Source organism: Dermacentor albipictus, chromosome 3, assembly GCF_038994185.2.
Source record: "Dermacentor albipictus isolate Rhodes 1998 colony chromosome 3, USDA_Dalb.pri_finalv2, whole genome shotgun sequence".
In the NCBI taxonomy this organism is placed as follows: domain Eukaryota; kingdom Metazoa; phylum Arthropoda; class Arachnida; order Ixodida; family Ixodidae; genus Dermacentor; species Dermacentor albipictus.
This window is the reverse complement of record NC_091823.1, coordinates 1441561-1459649: the sequence shown is the minus strand read 5'-3', so window position 1 is coordinate 1459649 and position 18089 is coordinate 1441561. Positions and strand designations below refer to the sequence as shown.

At 47.8% G+C, this 18089-nt stretch overlaps 1 protein-coding gene across 2 annotated transcripts in view; it reads right to left on the bottom strand.

Annotated features, from left to right (window-relative positions):
* Positions 1-18089, bottom strand: part of larp (La related protein) — a 96147-nt gene that overhangs the window by 75896 nt on the left and 2162 nt on the right. For both annotated transcript variants that reach the window (XR_010570108.2, XM_065453944.2), the window contains exon 2: positions 8939-8970. Coding sequence is in view for 1 of the 2 variants with exons in the window: in XM_065453944.2 (XP_065310016.1) it covers positions 8939-8970 (32 nt within the window). In the remaining variant the exon portion in view is untranslated. The remainder of the gene's footprint in view (positions 1-8938; positions 8971-18089) is intronic.

Genomic DNA, 18089 nt, shown 5'->3' with positions numbered 1-18089 from the left:
ATACGAGGACAAGGTACTCGAGTTCCACCGTTTCGTCATACGGCTCCAGCAGCAGAAAAACTTCATTTTGTCACAAATAGGTAATGCAGATCAGACTCCTCTCTGTTTCGACATGCCGAGAAATACAACAGTAGAGGAAAAAGGTGCACGGAGTGTGCTTATTCGAACATCTGGCGCTGAAAACCAAAAGTGTACTGTCATGTTGGCAGTGACTGCGGATGGGCGCAAACTACCACCTTATGTTATTTTTAAGAGAAAGACGCTCCCAAAGGGAAATTTCCCTCGAGACATACACGTGAGGGTCCAAGAGAAAGGTTGGATGTCCGCGGAATTGATGGTAGACTGGGTCAAGACCGTCTGGGGCCTGCGGCCGGGCGGCCTGTTGTATCCGGCCATGCTCGTTTTAGACAGTTTTCGCGGGCACCTCGTAGAACGTGTACGAGAGAAGTTGTCAGAGGTGCGTATGGATATTGCCGTGATTCCGAGAGGCCTCACTTCCGTGCTGCAACCTTTGGACGTTTCCCTAAATAAGCCTTTTAAGGACAACGTTCGAAGGCTTTACACCAATTGGATGGCTGGAGGACAGCATCAACTAACCCCCGGTGGCAAAATTAGGCCTCCTATGGAAATGCTGTGCGAATGGATCGTGGAAGCTTGGTGAGAGATCTCAGATGACGTCGTCAGGAAAAGTTTCAAGAAGACTGAGATCTCCAATGCACTGGATGCAAGCGAAGACGACATGCTGTGGAGCTCAGACAAGGTAGACGAGTCTCCACCCGACGGTGATGAGGATGTTCTCTCCGACTCGGACTCTGAATGGTCTTAATAAATTTTACGTGTGTGTTCAGTCAACGTCTCTCGCCTGTTCATTAAAAGGTAAGTAGGTAGCTTTTATTTTCCCTTTTATGCTGGATTTATTGGTGAATTATGTGAAAGTAGCCATATTCCTGACATATGTTAAAATTTAAAGCGCGGGAATGCGAGTTGAAAAAATTTCGTAAATTTTACCCCGCGTAATAGGCGCACCCCGAACTTCGAGCCGGATTTTCTGAAAAAAAAGTGCGCCTATTATGCGAGTAAATACAGTATTACATCAAACTCTTGCCTTTGCTTCGTGTTGTGGACAAATTCGACTTCGCCCTGCCATCTGCTAGCCGCCTGGTTAGCTCAGATGGTAGAGCGGCTGCCCCGGAAAGGCGGTAGTCCCGGGTTCGAGTCCCGGACCAGGACGAATTTCTCTTCAACTATGAGGCTTTTCTTTTGAGGAACCCGTATGGGTTTCCTTTGTAGCAACTGCTACGAACGGGTGGATGTCTCATTTTCCCTTTATTCATTACTTCTCTCCACATTGCGGGTTTCCGCAGAACTATTACATCAAACTCTTGCCTTTGCTTCGTGTTGTGGACAAATTCAACTTCGCCCTGCCATCTGCTAGCCGCCTGGTTAGCTCACATGGTAGAGCGGCTGCCCCGGAAAGGTGGTGGTCCCGGGTTCGAGTCCCGGACCAGGACGAATTTCTCTTCAACTATGAGGCTTTTCTTTCGAGGAACCCATATGAGTTTCCTTTGTAGCAACTGCTACGAACGGGTGGATGTCTCATTTTTCCTTTATTCATTGTTTCTGCATCTGTGTCAGCCATCGTGCACCGCCAGAACAGCATCGTCTGACTTGTCTGTACTGCACTTCACCATCAACCGCTCAGCACCAACCACTACCACCAAAAATTGTCACTTACACAAGGCAACATGCGATAGCCAACAAATAGTCAACAAATATCGCTGCACAAAACTACAAACAAACCACCATCAAAAATTACTATAAACGATCAATTCTCTTGTCTCTACTAAACTACACCGCCAACCGACCCCAAAAAGACGTGTTCGTTTACTCAGTATATGTTGGGCGCACCCAAAAACACCCCGACGTCAAATTGACGAAGACCGGAACAACTAGAAGGCCCTATTCATTTTCCGGTTTCGCTAAAACAAGCCAATCGGCGCGCACTGTTGGTGGAGGTGTGGCCAAGGCGACAGTATCGCCTAAAGGATCGTTTCAGAATAGAGGCTTTGATATCTGCAGCCGCCATACAATCTCGTAGGCCATGTCAAGCTAATATGCATCCTCCCTTGTTGAGCCTAAAGGGCCAAGAAACCGAGCACAGAAATTGAAAACGACCCAGTTGTAACTAATACTTTAGCAGGAGATCACAGGATCAAATCCCGGCTGCCGCAGCCTCATTTCGATGGGGGAGAAATTCAAAAACGTCCGAATGTCCGTGTCCAATGCATTGACGGCACATTAAAGAGCCCCTGGCGGCTGTGGGATCGCACGCACATCCCGATAGACGACCGCACGCCAAGTTTCATCCTAGACGCCAGCGCTCGTTTCTCCCCTGGCGGCACGATTTCATCTCCAACGGTGGTTTCCGTCGCCGCTTCCCTTCGCGGTCGCGCCCGCGTTCAGTTCGCGCTGCGCGCGAAACGTCTCATGTTTGCGACGGCGCCTCTTCGGATGACCGGAAATTATTATTGTGTTGTTAACTGTCACGACAGCAATGTAAACATGAAAAGGTTGATGCCACCAGTGAAATTCTGCCGATTCACAAGAAAATGGTACGAAAGAAGCAGACGACAGACATGGATTACTGCGGTGCGCCGAGCGAAGTAAACATCTGGCAAACGAAGCGAGCTCGTTCATTGATCACTCCTGAGTGTATGACGGTTTCTACATGTAACCCACGTGAAACTAATAATTACTCGGTACATAATCCTTTTATTCATAAAAAACTTTAAGTTCAACGAGCGCTTGTCCTGTCTTCTTTCTCGTGTTTCGTTTGTGTGTGCGCTGCCCAAGAATGGAAACCACGTCTGTTGTATGCGCTAGCAGTCGCCGAAGTTCACGCGTGCCGAGAAATTGAATATGTGCATGATGCATTGAACATGACCGGAGTTCATTCCCGCTTCACCACTGCACCGATCGATCGAGTTACTGGACGATACACACCCATGTCTTGGTCGCGCCGGCATTGCTGAAGCAGGAATGATTAATAATACTTTCAACTTCCGTCTCTTGAGTACTGTTAAAAAATGGCCAAGCTGTCTACATTGCTGCCTCTATTCCATATTGTAGGGGACATACTAGTTAAAGTTGTGTGCGCATGTCGTACTTGTGCTATGCAGCGATATATCTTGTTTATTTCCGCACAGTGTCGATAGAAGTCCGTTGTCGCCATCAGAGACAACACGGATTTGTAGCAAACATAATGTGAGAAACTGCAAAAATGACTTTAGCTCGTAGGTGCCGTATGTATGTGCCGCATCGTATGTGCTGACGATTTTTCCGGCGGCACATACGATGTCGTTTCCAATTACCTGCTCAGCGTCCCTTACATGGTTAAGCAGACGCTGCCCTTTCGCCGCATTGCAGCCATAAAAAAATCGTCAAGCGTACCTATCTTCTTAAAGGCAAATATAGCGTGTGCAGTTTGTTTCACACTAAGGGGGAAACTCGGAACGTATTGCATCGCGATCTGGCAAGCAATGGAGTCGTGCGGCGGCAGCAGCTCGAGCAGGCGCACACGCTTGAGGGGCGGTGTCGTGATCTGCGTCTGCTACGGCGGCGCGCGCTGGCCGCATTTTCGGGAAGCGTGGTACTGTCAGGGGCAGTGCAGCGATTTCATCGGTACTGCGGGAACTGAGCTGATATTCTTTACTAAACGTTGTGCGTCGCCAAACTCTGATCCTTCATTGGCGATAATGGAGTTCCACGAACTTCTTTTGACAACATTGTTCATTTGTTCTTTCGAAAGGCCGGAGTACTGAGCGTGTGCACGTATATTTCTTCACTGTGTGTGCTACCGTAATGAGCAGTGACAAAACGCACCAAGATGTGCGCGCAACGTGCTCAGTCTTTGTTTGACTCGAAAGGAAAACAAAGCACTCAACAATGGGTGTCGAACACGGTGAAACAAACGGACACGATTAAATGAACGTTTTAGGTTCAGACAATGAGCTGGAAGTGATTTTTCTCGACAATCATTCGCTACACCAGACAGACCCTGCCTGCCGGTGGGGAATGGGACACGTCACGCTCGGAACTTCAGTTAGTATCTCGTCATGTCCCCAGCGGCAGCGATGACAGTGCTCATCCTGGAAGGCAGTGAACTGTGGAATGACTTGATCAGGGATGTGTTCATTCGCAGCACGTCTCAGTCGCTGACGATGGTGGATCGAAGCCTATCCTCGGGCGACTGATAGAGGGGATGTTGCGCCAGCGATACTTTCAACGAGCCCCAGACATTTTAAATGATGTTGGCGCTCGGGGATTGAGGCGGCCGCTCCAAGAGAGTGATTGCGCGCTCTTCTAGCAGTTCTTGCACAGCACGAGCAGTGTGGATCGGCGTCCTATCTCGTTAGAATATATAGTCGCCTTCCAGAAACGGGCCGTCAAGAATGCATGGAATCAGTACGTCGTCTATGACTGCCCTGCAGCGATGAACTTACATTCGAGGCATATCAGTGGGCGTCGCGCAACGCTTAGCAAAGAATACCGGCTCATTTCACGCAGTAACGATGTGATCGGCGCCCTGCACCTGACAGTAGAACGTTTCCCGACAATGCGGCCAGCGCGCGCCGCCGTAGCAGACGACGCCGTTCAAGATCCCGCCCCTCGAGCATCTGCGCGAGCTGCTGCCGCCGCCTGACTCAAGCGCTCGCCGCATCGCGATGCAATGCGCTTCGAGTTTTCCCCTAAATGTGAAACAGACTGTACACCGCCCTTCGAAGGAAATGTCCACGCGCACACACGTAGGCGCACACCGCGCGCGGCACGAAACGTGCCCAAGCACGCGCAGTGCAGGAGGCAATCAAGGTGGCGCGAACGAGAGATGGGAGAGGGGTACCACCGCTAATAGAATTTTGCTCCGCGTGCGGCGCTCTCAACGCTGGCGCAGCAGCGCCGCTCTCGGTGCCGTTCTTGTCTATATCTCCGGAGTGGCCACGCGGTTATTACACTATAATCACGTGCTCGCTCACAGAGGGTAGCGTGGAGAGGGCAAGTTCACCGCTCCCACTGCTCTTCGTGCCTGGCCACGACGCCGTAGCCAAGGCACCCAATTCCCTCCTTTCCCTTTCTTGGAACTGGGGAGACTCCCTCTCCGCCACTCGGGGAGAAGTGCTATTCCCCTGATGGATCTTTGTCTTTCGGCTGAGGAGCGTGGGACTGGCCGCATTTCAATTTAGCCGCTGAGACCGCCACACGCCGTCTCCCTGCTGCGCTCGGCCTTCATGAGCGACTGACCGCCCCAGGGCCTGAACGCGGATCCACTCTGGGTGAGCTGAACTCTTATCAGCCTCTTTTGTGGTTCCAACATTGTGCAGTTTCTTTCGCCTCAGACATGTGAAACGCTCTGCTGCTGTGGTTTTGTATTTGTTTTTGTGGTTGCTGTTGCTGCTTGTTGGTACTTGTATGTTAAGGTGAATAAACGCCTGAAGTCGAAACTCGCCCTGTCCCCCTGGCCTGAACCCGCCGTGGTCGCAACTCACTGCGAACCGCGGGTTAGGGGTCACAGCTCTGACTGTTAGGACTGCTGTGAAAGTGCTAGCGAGCAACTGCCGCTCCGCCGGCGCTGTGCGATCCAGAGAAGGATCAGGTGCACACGCGCGAACTTGAGTAATACCCCTATACGGTAAAAATTAATCCGGAGTCTCCACTACGGCGTCTCGTAATCAAATCGTGCTTTTGGCACATAAAATGACAGAATTCAATTAGCAAATTATTCTGAGCAAGTGGTTACAAACATTTTTTATAGTAAGCACAATTTATTGAGGAATCTGTTGGTAAAATTTCAAGCTGCGTTTCATATCATAAGTGGCCCTATTAAGCCGCTTACCATCACCTAATCGGGACAAGCCTTCCCCTGGAGCCAATTTTGCCACATTGTTTATAGTATGTTATTTTGTTCCAGAAAGGGCTGAGCTTTCATTTGCATTTAGAAATTGCAGCAAATGCATTTGCCTTTAGGGAACGAACAGGGGAAGCGGGGGCACGGAGAGAAGCTTTTGGACAACAAAACAGTGCATACTGAATTTCGATTCTGCCAGTCAGCCAAACTTTTGCTGGCTGGCCCCGTCAAGGGTCCTCGACCTGAGGTGTGTGCACGCCTATTTGCTGCTTCTGTTCTGGAAGCTACGGCAAAGAGGTGCAAGGGTACGCAGAAGAAATAACATTGACCATATTTTTTACCATATTTTTAACCATTCAAAATGTTACTGCATAAAACCAAAACCTGCAAATGATTGGCTAAAATGACTGGGGCATTATGTCAACATACATAAATAAGGTGCCTCTCCTCACATGACTACAGAAACCAGCCTTCACACGTTCAGCTATGGCGGCAGCTGTTGTTCACTCTTAACTGGGAAGAGAGTTTGTAGACAAGTCTCCAAACTGACCACACCATGGGGAGCTTGTCTACAGACAAATGACAGTCTAGCCAAGTTGAAAAGAGCAATTCAAATGAAACGTATCTTTAGTCAAGCAGAATATGTGGCACCTTTTCTCAGACAAAGTAATGAATGGCGGTGACACTTTTGTTTTCTAAATGGCGCCATTTATATTTACTTGACTGCAAAGTGGGGAGCACGTCTACAGAGGCACTAGTCTCCCTCTACACAAAAAAGCAAGATTAAAAAGAACGCACTTGTTCATCAAGCAGGATATGTTCTGCCATGTCTTTGAAAAAAACTGAGAGTAATGTCGAGAGGCTCGTTTTCTGAGGTGGCGCCACTTTGTTTCTGTAGACTAAAGGGGCCAGCCACCACCACCACATCAGACAGCAAAGCGGGGAGCACATCTAGACGTGCAACTCTCTGGGTGCGGGAATGACAGATATTGGCGCAAAGTGTGCTAGACTCCCAAGCACAGGTTTTATAAAGAGGCGAAAGGTTTTGACACGCTGCAAAATGGCGGTGTTGCTGGAGCAGAGTGACGACTCTAACACTGAATACGTGCTGGAGCTCGATGGGGACTTTGACAGCAAAAGTAGCAAAACAGAGAAGAGTCAGTCACAGCACCCATGAATGCCAAAGAACAGTGGAGCCACATTCGTTTTTCAAGGAAGTCCTTGGATGGACTGTGATGCTGGCCTGGGTGCTGCATCGTGTTTCAAGCTCTTTCACATGAAAACAAGCTCCTGAAGTGGTAAGGAGCGTAACACTGTGTCGAGTAACTGCAATCATTTGTTGCGTATCAAGGTCTTGTAAAAGAGCCTTTTCCTTGTTTAAAACTAAACTTTGAGAAAAAAAAAAAAACTCTCCAAGACGTAGTTGCCCTTGAGCAAACAATTTCCCAGTTATGGGGTTAGAGGGCCCCTAAACCACTCTGAGGTCAAAAAATGAAGTTACATAGTGGCTGATGTGTGCCAGTTTACTATGATCCTGTAGCTGCAAGAATTTTTTTTGAAATGGCACAGTAATTGCAAACTTACAGGCATATAATGAACTCTGTTACTCTTCTTCACTACTTTGCCACATACGCTCACCAACTCTAGACAGTGCTGCAGGTTACGTCAGCATGCCAGAAGGCACCTCCATTATCACCATTTATTCGCTCTCCAGGCGAAGCTGACTGAACGGAAAGTGGCGCACAGTAGGTGAGCCCCCCCACCCTCCATTATTGAAATACACAATAAGCTCATCATGTTGTTCCTCCCCAATCAACCAATCGACAGCTTTTACCCTGGATGACATCACCTTCGGCACCCTGTCGACATCACAATGCGCAAAGGAGGCACTCGAAAGGCAGGGGGACGAGCACGGGAATGTTGTTTAAAATTTAGGGGTGTGCGTATATCAACATTTTTTAATAGAAATCGAACATGAATACTTCGCATAGAATATCAAATAATGATATGCACATGCATTTATTGGCAAGCTGGTTTATCCTTATATGATGTTGGAACATTGCAATTACATTGTCATTGGCAAAAAATTTAACTAGTAGGCTGTTATACTAAAAGATTGTGTATTTGGTTCTGTTAGCTTTAGAAAATTGGATCATTTTTATTAGTCATCCGTTCTTGCCAACCTGTGCCTTACTATATCGCATGAATTTCCCGAAAACTCAGAGGCATTTGGCCCTCCGTTACTCATCGCATTTGCTGTCAAGCAATAAGCTCAGGATTGGGGGTGGAACCTGCAAAAGAGCGCACCATCGCTGTTCGCAAACCCGGGTCCTTGCTACTGAGAGGCTGGCTTTCCTGCACAGCTTAGATGGTTAGTGGCTAAGCGTGCTTTCCAGGGGAAATTTTGCCAGCACTATAAAATTATGTCAAAATTCCGCACAAAATTACACACTTCCTTAGATTAGATAGACATAAACACTAAGAACCATGTCTGCTCCCGCAGAGCCAACTATATATTTGATTTGTTTTGAATATACGTATCCAATTGAATATTCATAAATTTTTGAATACCTAGTCTTCGAATCGAATACAAATATTTAAACATAATATTGCATATTTGAAATTATCGAATATTCACACACTCCTATAACATTTTGTAGCGTCCCCATGGCATATAGTGCTGCCGCATTTTCCAGAGGAGATAGTCGCAACATTTTCTATGAAATGCTGCACATTTGTTTGAAATATGTAAATAATGTCGGAGGTTGTTAGGGGCCCTTAAAGACAAAGAGCTGCCTACATCTACATCAGGCTTTTCTATGTCCACTGCTATCTCCAAGTAAACAATAATTAAGCAGTCATTAACAGAGCACCATGGTTGTCACATGCTTCTCAAGTGCCACTTTTTGGTCAATCTGGCAGAAGGGTCCAGTGCCAACCATCAGCCTATTTCCTCATCACACCAGCTAACCCTTCGCCCCCCTGAAAAACCTTCATGGCCTGCCCTCTCAACTAGTATATGACTTGACTGCTCACCTTGTGGGAGGACACACCAGGGTTGCCACCAGCTGCGCACAGAGAAACACAAGTCAGGGAGGCATTCTCAACAACTGCCTCTGAACAAGTGCAGGCAAGCACTCAAGCACACAATGTCTGCAATCATGTCAGGTAGTCATTACTTTTCGATTAAAACTATGTTCAGCTTGCAGAGGGATGTAGGTTACAAGTCAGACACCCGTCAGCCATTTGGCCATGCTAGTAAACAGTTACACAGCATGTTATAATATATCCGCTTAGGGTGGATTTCTGGTTTGCTACATTTTCCCAAGAATAATCGTAGCTGCCACTACATGTGAGCAACATGGTTCGTTAGAGCGGGAAGGACTATGAAACTCACCAGGGTAGGGCTAGTAGCAGGCCACCCAAAAGAGCTGGGCAGGTTCATGACTTTCATGCACGACCAAGAGCACATCCTACAGCAACATCACGAGATGAAGCAGCCAAGTTGACCAATGTAAGCTTACGCCTATGAACTTAAAGGGGCCATGAAACACTTTTGGAACATAGTAAGAAAACATTACCCAACTGTCATGGAGGCTGCTGTGAACACGTGAGCCAAATATTACGTTAAGGGAAGAGAGCAGATTGGGTTAGAGTAGAAACACGAGTTAATGACATCTTAGTTGAAATCAAGAAAAAGAAATGGGCACGGGCAGGGCATGTAATGAGGGAAGATAACCGATGGTCATTAAGGGTTACAGACCGCATTTCAAAAGAAAGGAAGCATAGCAGGGGGCAGCAGAAACTTAAGTGGGTGGATGAGATTAAGAAGTTCACAGGGACAACATGGCCACAATTAGCACATGACCGGGGTAGTTGGAGAAGTATGGAAGAGGCCTTTGCCCTGCAGTGGGCGTAGCCAGGCTGATGACGATGATGACATGCAGCAGCAAATTTAAAATATCGCGTGAAGAACAGCAAAGAATCACTAGTTCTCACTTTCGCAATGCTGTCGTGGAGCAGCATCAAAAGCAGCTGGTCCACCTATGCTATTGGCTGATTTTGTCATTGCAAGAGCATTTTGTGTAATACATAATTGCTAATTTTTCATTGGAACAAGTGGACAATATATATGTCTGCAATCTCATAAAGCCAATAAAATCATTGTCTTTGCGCTCTGCACAGCTGCGTGTGGCCTCTGAGAGGGCAGCAGTTTGCTGCGTAGCGTAGTCTAATCCGGCTGCCCCAGGGTACTGCAACGAGCCCTTTCGACGCAGGGAGACTACTTTTGGCCGGGGCTTTGCTTTCCAGGCTTCTCCACTGTGCCACTTCCAGAGTGCTAGTGAAGATGAAAAGCGGCGAAAAGGTGGCTGTGGGTGCAATAACTCCACTTGTAGTAAAAGGATTTTAAAAAATCTTGCGGCCCGAGAATCACGAGATGACGTCCTTTAATAGTGAAGCCATTCCACGATTTGTTCGAAAGGTGTTTCAGGGCCCCTTAAAAGCGTCCTACAACAGTTCGATACCTGCCAAGTTCTGCACCACAATGCATTCTTTGTGTCAGCCCAAGGTGAATGCAAAAAGAATTACAGAAAGTGATGCAGTCAAACTGAAGTTATTCCGCTTACAAATTTAGAATAAAAGCAGACGACAGAAAGAGGCCAGTGAGGACTTGTGCTGTTTCCAATCAAAACATGGCTTACATCATGCAGTGCTGGGAGATTCCTTCCCAATGTGACCTAATTCGTAGCTTCACTTGATATAATAGCGCCATCTAGTTAGGCGCCTGCAAGCGCATTTTCTCATGTGCAGTACATTTTATGAATAGCCATTGAATGTTTGTCCAAAAGATAAAAGATCGAAGTTTACACGGTTCATACGATGTGCTATGCACAAATGCTTATTCTTGCATTATATTTTGCGTGTAAGCTATGGTGCCTCACCAGGTGGCACTGACATCAAGGCACCTAGCATAATAGCAAGATCTTGGTGGCGCAACCCTACACCCCATTCCAAAGGGGACGCTCATAACATCCATCCATCCTGTTGGTTAGGGTAATTCGTCGTGGTTTTCTTTTCCCCTTTCTTTTTTAACCTAGGTAGGACATTAGGCAGTATAATAGCAAGAGCTTGGTGGCCAACCCGCCACTCCATTCCAAAGGAAACGCTCATAACATCCATCCATCCACATCCGTCTATCCATCCTAGTGTAGGCTGCATACCATAGAGTTTCTCACTACATTACCTAGAGGGAAATCTGGCGCTGCTGCGCTGTGGTATGCATGGGAACGCCGGTATATTATGACTTCGGATTGGCATCGTTTTCGTAGAGACAGAACACCTTGAAGACGCGCTTGGCGAATACCGTTCCGTCTGTCACAATGATTCACTTTCTACTAAAACAGCACGTGAAAAGCTGTTTTAGCTTTATTATTACGGGAAAACATGTTTTGTTTAACTATGAGAACTTGTAATTGTGTGTACGACTACATGTTACGTAAAAAGTATCAGCGTGCCGCTAAAGTTGGAGGACAGACGACAAAGTTCGCGCTCGCTTTGAAACAACTGGTCGTCTGTTCTTGCTTTTCTTCGCTTGGTCATGCATTGTGGGTGAGTAAAGATGTAATATGTGAGAATGGAAGCATTTTATGAAGATTTTACTTTGAGTGTGCGTTATTTGCGTAGCCATAGCCACGTTTTAGACGAAGCCTCTTACAACACCAGCCAATACGAGCCTCGCAGACACATATACCGTCGTTCCCATGACGGCACGGCGCCCCCTTAAGAAACTCCCATAGACGGTGGCGCCAGATTACCCTCTAGTTGTTATAGTGAGAAACTCTATGCAGCATACCTAGCGTAATTAATTTGTATTGCACAGATGTGTTTGCTCCATAGCTTTAGAAAGCAAAATTTTTTTTAAAGACATCATTATATGTATAGGATAAACACACACAATATATTCTTCATGCCCAACTAATAAAAACAAACACCATAAGTTGCCTTGGCACAACATCCGCTGACTAAAATTGTTGATGTATGACGTGGCAGTCGGCGCAGAAATTTATTTCAGAAGCAAATTATAGTATCAAATGCTCCGATTTCAGTATTTTGACTGGAGCTGGAGGCATTGCAAAGTCCTACAGTAAGAAACTGCATAATTAGGTGGGCCCTTTAATGCTATAAACCCCAATGGTGCTCAGATGAAATCCTGCATGCACTGAGGAGAGAGAGAGAACAACTTTATTTAATTGGGGAAATGGGGATAGGGGATTAGGAGCTTGATGGGTGGTGCCCCAAGTCCAGGGCTCGACTGGCTTCTGCTGCTAGCTGAACGTGACCAAGAAGGGCCTTCTGCACCTTCGGGTCTGAGCTGGTGAGTTGTACCTCCCATTGCTCCAGTGTGATGGTTAGATTATATTATTATATGTTGGTTAGGCATTTAAATTCGGCGGTCTATTTTGGCATCCCCATGAGATGTGGTACAAAGACGGTGGTGAGTCGCTACACCACGGACAGGCACGCCCGTACATCGTTGGGAAAATTTTGCTCAATCTTAATAAATTTGGGTAGACCCCCGTTTGAATCCTGCGGAGATCTATTGCGTCTTCCCCTTGCAAAGATGAGTGGGGGGCGCCGTATTTTTGCCGCATGCCGCGCTGGTGAGTAAGAATATCGCGTGGTGCCATACATGCCGGATCGTTATCCTCCTCCTCGGGTCGGCTCTCCTGTGAAGTGGCAGGTTGTGAATGGGAGGGCGATGGTTGCTCCGCTCGGTTCATGAGCTCTCGAGCTAGAGCGTCAGCCCTCTCATTCCCCTCCAGGCCTGCGTGTCCCGGACACCAGACCAGTCTGCGTGTATTCTTGAGTTCCTTTCCCAGGAGGTGGCTAACCTTGAAAGGGAGACAGCCGCTCATAAAGAAGCGGCACGCCTCCTGAGAGTCCGAGATGATGGTGTTGTACGACGGCCCCGTCCGTTCCCGGTCCTTGATTGCCAAGGCGATGGCGAAGCATTCTGCCTTGGAAATAGAGGACGTGACCAGGGAGGCGCTTGAGATTAGGCTAGTCTTGACATTGCCTATGACAGTGACTACTGCACGCTTCCAGTTGTACTGAGAGGCGTCAACATAAACGGTGTTCTCATTATTTCTGACTAGTTTTCCTAGCCATTTCACTCTCTCTTCTCTTCGCTTTTTGTTTCTGTCTTTGTGCATATTTCTTGGGACAGGAGCGACCGATATTCTGCTTCGGACGGGACCGGGAATATCCACCAGTACCTCGTCCAAGTTTTGGGGGTGTGGTGGAATACCCGCCCTCACCAGGATCTCTCTGCCCGATCTCGTCTGGCTAAGTCGGCTTCTTTGTGAAATTAAAGTTGCCGCCTTGAGCTCGGAGTATGTGTTGTATACCCCAAGGCCAAGGAGCTTGTCTGTCGGGGTGCCGACCGGTAAGCGCAAGGCCACCTTGTAGGCGCGTCTGATAATAGTGTCAACCAGCTCCTCCTCACTCTTGTTGAGTGTGTGAAAAGGGAGGCTGTATGTTAGTTTGCTGGTAACCAGCACCTGTACTAAACAGACAGTGTCGCTTTCCCTCATGCCTTGTTTGTGAAAGATGATTCTTTGAATCATCCTTGCCACTTGTTTTGTTGCCGACTTTAGTAAATTGATGGTGTGGCTCGCCCTGCCATTGCTCTGAACCCAGAATGCCAAGATCCGAGCAACAGTGACCTCTTTGATTTGCTGATTTTCGATTTCAACTTCTATGTTCCCATTACTTTTATATCATTTCCCATGGATGCGTATTATCTCCGATTTTTCGGGAGCGCAGCTGAGACCGCTGGCCCTGGCAAAGTTTTCAACTGCAGTGGCCGCCTCCTGGAGGGTCTGCTCCTTCTCTGCTAGAGAGCAGCGCATAGCCCAAAGAGTGATGTCGTCCGCGTAAATAGTATAACCCAGTAGCGGGACACCGTCTAGGGTCCGCGCATGTCTACACATGGCGATGTTAAAAAGTAGAGGAGACATGATCGCTCCTAGAGGCGTACCTTTGTTGGGCATTTGAAACGGATCGGATTTGACATGCGATATTCCTATCGTAGCCTTCCTCCCCGTGAGGAATGCTCTAATGTAATTGAAGACATTTTCTCCGCAGCCAATTATATTAAGCTCGGAAAGTATAGATTCACGTGATATATTGTCAAAGGTGCCCTTCAGGTCAAGAGCTAACAATAGGTGCTCCCCACCCTTGGGTATGCCTTTAAGTACCTCTTCCTGTAACAAGAGAAACGCGTCTTGTGTCGAGAGGCCGTTGCGGAAGCCCAGCATGGTGGCCGGGAACAAACCCCTATCTCAGTAAAATTTTGAAGCCTAGTGTGTATGACCCGTTCGAAGAGCTTTCCCATGCAAGACGTCAGTGAAATGGGTCTGAGCGCCTGCAGGGATGGCTTCTTTCCGGGTTTTGGTATTGTAATAATTGTTGCAGTTTTCCACTCTTCGGGGATCTCTCCCTTAAGCCAATAGTTTTCATTAAATTGCCTAGTGATAGCTTCTATGACTATCGTTAAGGTTTCTAATCATAGCGTTGGTAATCTGATCGGCGCCAGGGGCTGTATTCTTCTTGGCCGCCTGGGCTGCTGCAAAAACCTCTTCCGTGGATATTGGGGCGTCTAGCTTCGCATTTTGGACGCCCGTATAATTAATTTGTACTGTTGACTGTATCGCGCTCCCTCCGACATATCTTTCCTTGAGGGCCAAATATATTAATGCCTCATTCGTGCCTGGAAATTCCTCCGCGATCCTTTGCAATGTTTGGCTGGTGGCAGTTTTGGACTTTTCCGGCTCTAGGATATTCCTCAGGATGGCCCAGGTTTTTGCGGTGCTCAGTGTGTCCTGTAGCGAATTGCAAAACTCGATCCAGCCCTCAGTTGCCAATTTACTGGCATACTGATTTGCTTTCTCTGCCAGAGCTGCGATCCTACATGAAGGTTTCTGTTCAAGCGTTGTTTTCACCACCTTTTTAGCAGCTTACGCCTGCTTTCCCACAAGCTTAGGAGGTGGCTGTCCACCGCTGGTATTTCCACCATCCGTGTAATCTTTTTAGATGCCCGCCCGTGTGCTGCTTTAATGAAATCGAACCATTCCCCCATGGAATCCGGCTCAGCATTGGGTGGAGGTTTGTGTAGTCGGAATTTTGTCCAGTTTGTCAGAGTCATTTCCCTTGCCACCCGGCGTAGTTTGGGAGTCGATAGGGAAATGCTGATGAGGAAGTGATCACTTCCTAAATTTTCATCTAGGTTGGTCCAGGTAGCGTCCGTGATGTTACGTGTGAAAGTGAGGTCCGGGAACGTGTCTCTACTCACGCTGTTGCCGATCCTGGTGGGCATGGTGGGGAGTGTGATCAGGCTCAGTCCCAGCCTGGATGCAGCGCGTTCGAGACGCTTTCCCTTCGGTGTGTCTTTTGGGTAGCCCCATGCGGTGTTGGGAGCGTTGAAATTTCCCAGCACCACGAGGCGATCCTTGGTACCCGAGATTTTAAGAGCCTCCGCAAGGAGTTTGCTAAAATCTTCATTCCTGTTTTTGGAGGGACTGTACAAATTTAGTATTACAGTTCTTGCCTTACCTCTTTTTAGAGGGAATAAGCTTATTATCCGATGATTGATCGGAAGATTTTCTATCTGCTCTGCTTTGGCCGCAATAGTCCTGCTCACCAGGGTGGCAACGCGGGGATAATTTGAATTTTGCAGGGTGTAATATTCCTACAGCTTGACCACTTTGGGGCCAATTTCTTGCAGGCATATTACATCTGGTCGGATTGGTGTACCGTTTATATAATTTTTGAGTGTGGCTGCGCGCTTGTGAAAAGTGCGGCAATTCCATTGCCAAATCTTTAATTGTTCCGCATTTTTCAATTTAGTTTGAGCCATGATGTACGAGAGCTTCCGTGTCGTCCCGACCCGCCTTTGATGGTTTATGGGTGATTGGGGTAGCAAGAGGGCGCTTATTAATTGCTCTCTGCAAGCCCCCCACAGTCTCGTTTACATATTGCTTCTGGATTCTTAATTCCTCGCCGATGAGTGATTTTATGTCTGACATGAAATTTGTTAAAAGGTCGTGGAGATTCGCAATGCTACTCCTATTTTCTTGGACTTGGTTCTGGATTTGTTTTATAAGGTTGTTCGTGTGCGTGGGGATGCCAAGAAGCTCATCACCTCTTCCCCCACCTAGTTCCATTTCCTTTTCTTGGGTGGGAAGTATTTGTGACTCCTGCCCGTTAGGGTTGACCGCCGAGCCAGAGGCCTGCAGCGTTTTAACTGAGTTTTCGAACTTCTTCCAATTGGAATTCTTGGCGCTCTGCCTCCATTTGGATCTTAAGCTGTTTAATTTCTTGCGTTAGTCTTTTGTTTTCATCAATGATTTTTCTATATTGTTGATTGTCTGTTATTGGAGCACTGGGAGACACGACCCCCGCCAAGCTCACCTGATTGTTTGGTCGGTTTGCAGCTGCTTCTTCTGCTCCGGTTCCGGTCTGGGGGGACGTCTTCCTGTCGTTTTTGTTGGTCGAGGTATTCTTGAGGTTTGTTTTCCAAGAGTTGTCCTCGTGTTTGTTGGCGTTGGTTTGGCGTGCCCTCGATGTTGGTCTTGATCCTGATCGTGATCTTGATTGGGACTTCCTTCGACTCATTGATTCCTCCCTTTCCGAGCTGAACTATCGGGGGTGCCTTTGTTGCTCGAGTTCGGGGAAGTCCTTTTTCGAATTAACCCACTCCGATTTCCGTCGAGGCTGCTCGATTCTAGACGTTCGGGGGGCGATGTTCTTTAGCTTCTTTCGGCATGAACTGTCACCCGTCACGTGTTCGTCACCACAGATGGCACACTTTGGTGAGCACTCGTGCCCCTGATTAGGTTCAGTTGCCCCACATTTGAAACACATGCTGATATCGGGTGTTGGGCACACATCGGTACGATGACCCGTTGAACGGCATATTTTGCAAACCTGTATTGTGGGTTTGTATGGGTAGCAGATTGCTTCCGCTCCCATAAAGTACACACACCTTGGAAGCACCTTTATGGTGAAAGTCACTATCGCCGATTTGGACGAGCCCAGCATGCGGGCTCTTTCAATCTTCACACCTTGAGTGCGGATCCGCAGGTTCTCCATTAGTTCCGCCTGAGGTGCTCCGGGTGGTAACCCGTGAACAATGCCTCGCAGAAAATCTTCTGGGTCTGCCACATATGCATTGAAGGAGTGAAGTTGCCCCCTGATTTTTAGTTGTATGATTTCGCGCAGCCTTCCCGCCACTTGTTCGTGTGGTGTTGATAATATGACAATATTAGATCCGGGATGGATCCGCAGCAAAAAACTGCTGCCTCCAAAAGTATTCTGGCAGGCCTCTATCACTGCATAGCGCGCTCCGATCCAAGCAGATCTTTAACCATGAGGCCCTTGTGTGGCCTCAAAATGACCTTGATGTCATCCTTTGGGAGAGGCGGAGGTCCACGGCGTTTCCTACGTTGGAAGTCGCTGTTAGCCTGGCTCTCTCTATGTTTTGTCGAGTCACCCTCGAATTTCTTGATATTCATTTCGGTTCTCTCTTCGGGTTCCTTTTTGCTTTTCTTACAGTTCTTTTTCTTGCGACGTGACAGAACGGTGTGCCACCCATCCTCCGTCCATGTTTGAGACGCTGAGATATCCTCGGCGTTCTCGAGAGACGCGTCGCTATTTCCCCGCGGCTCATTATTTGAGGTTACATGTTGCAGGATCTCCCCCGCTTCATTTGGTTGAAGGTCTGACGCCCGAGAGGGGCCCCGAATCGGCTCATCTACGTCCATATGGACTTGAGAATTCTTAAGCCCTGTCCGGCATGCTTGGTTACCAAAGGAAAAGGATCGACCGCAGCCGTCCGCAGCAGTAAACCTAATCCTAGGCTTGGGCTTTTCCGTCAAAACGTGAGTCTTTTACCACTCAAAAGTCTGAAAAGAGGGGAGAACGGCTCACCTTCGACTTTCTTGGCGTTAGGAAAAGTCTGTAGAGGCCGTAAAATGTTGATTGGAGTCCTGCGAGCACACACAAGCACCGCACCCGGCACAGGTGAGAGTCTTCCCGCGCCGCGTCGCTGGCCAATGTCGACTAGCGCTAGTACTTCCACATGTGCGTCGAATTTTCTGGTGATGATAGTTCTTCGTGAAGTCGT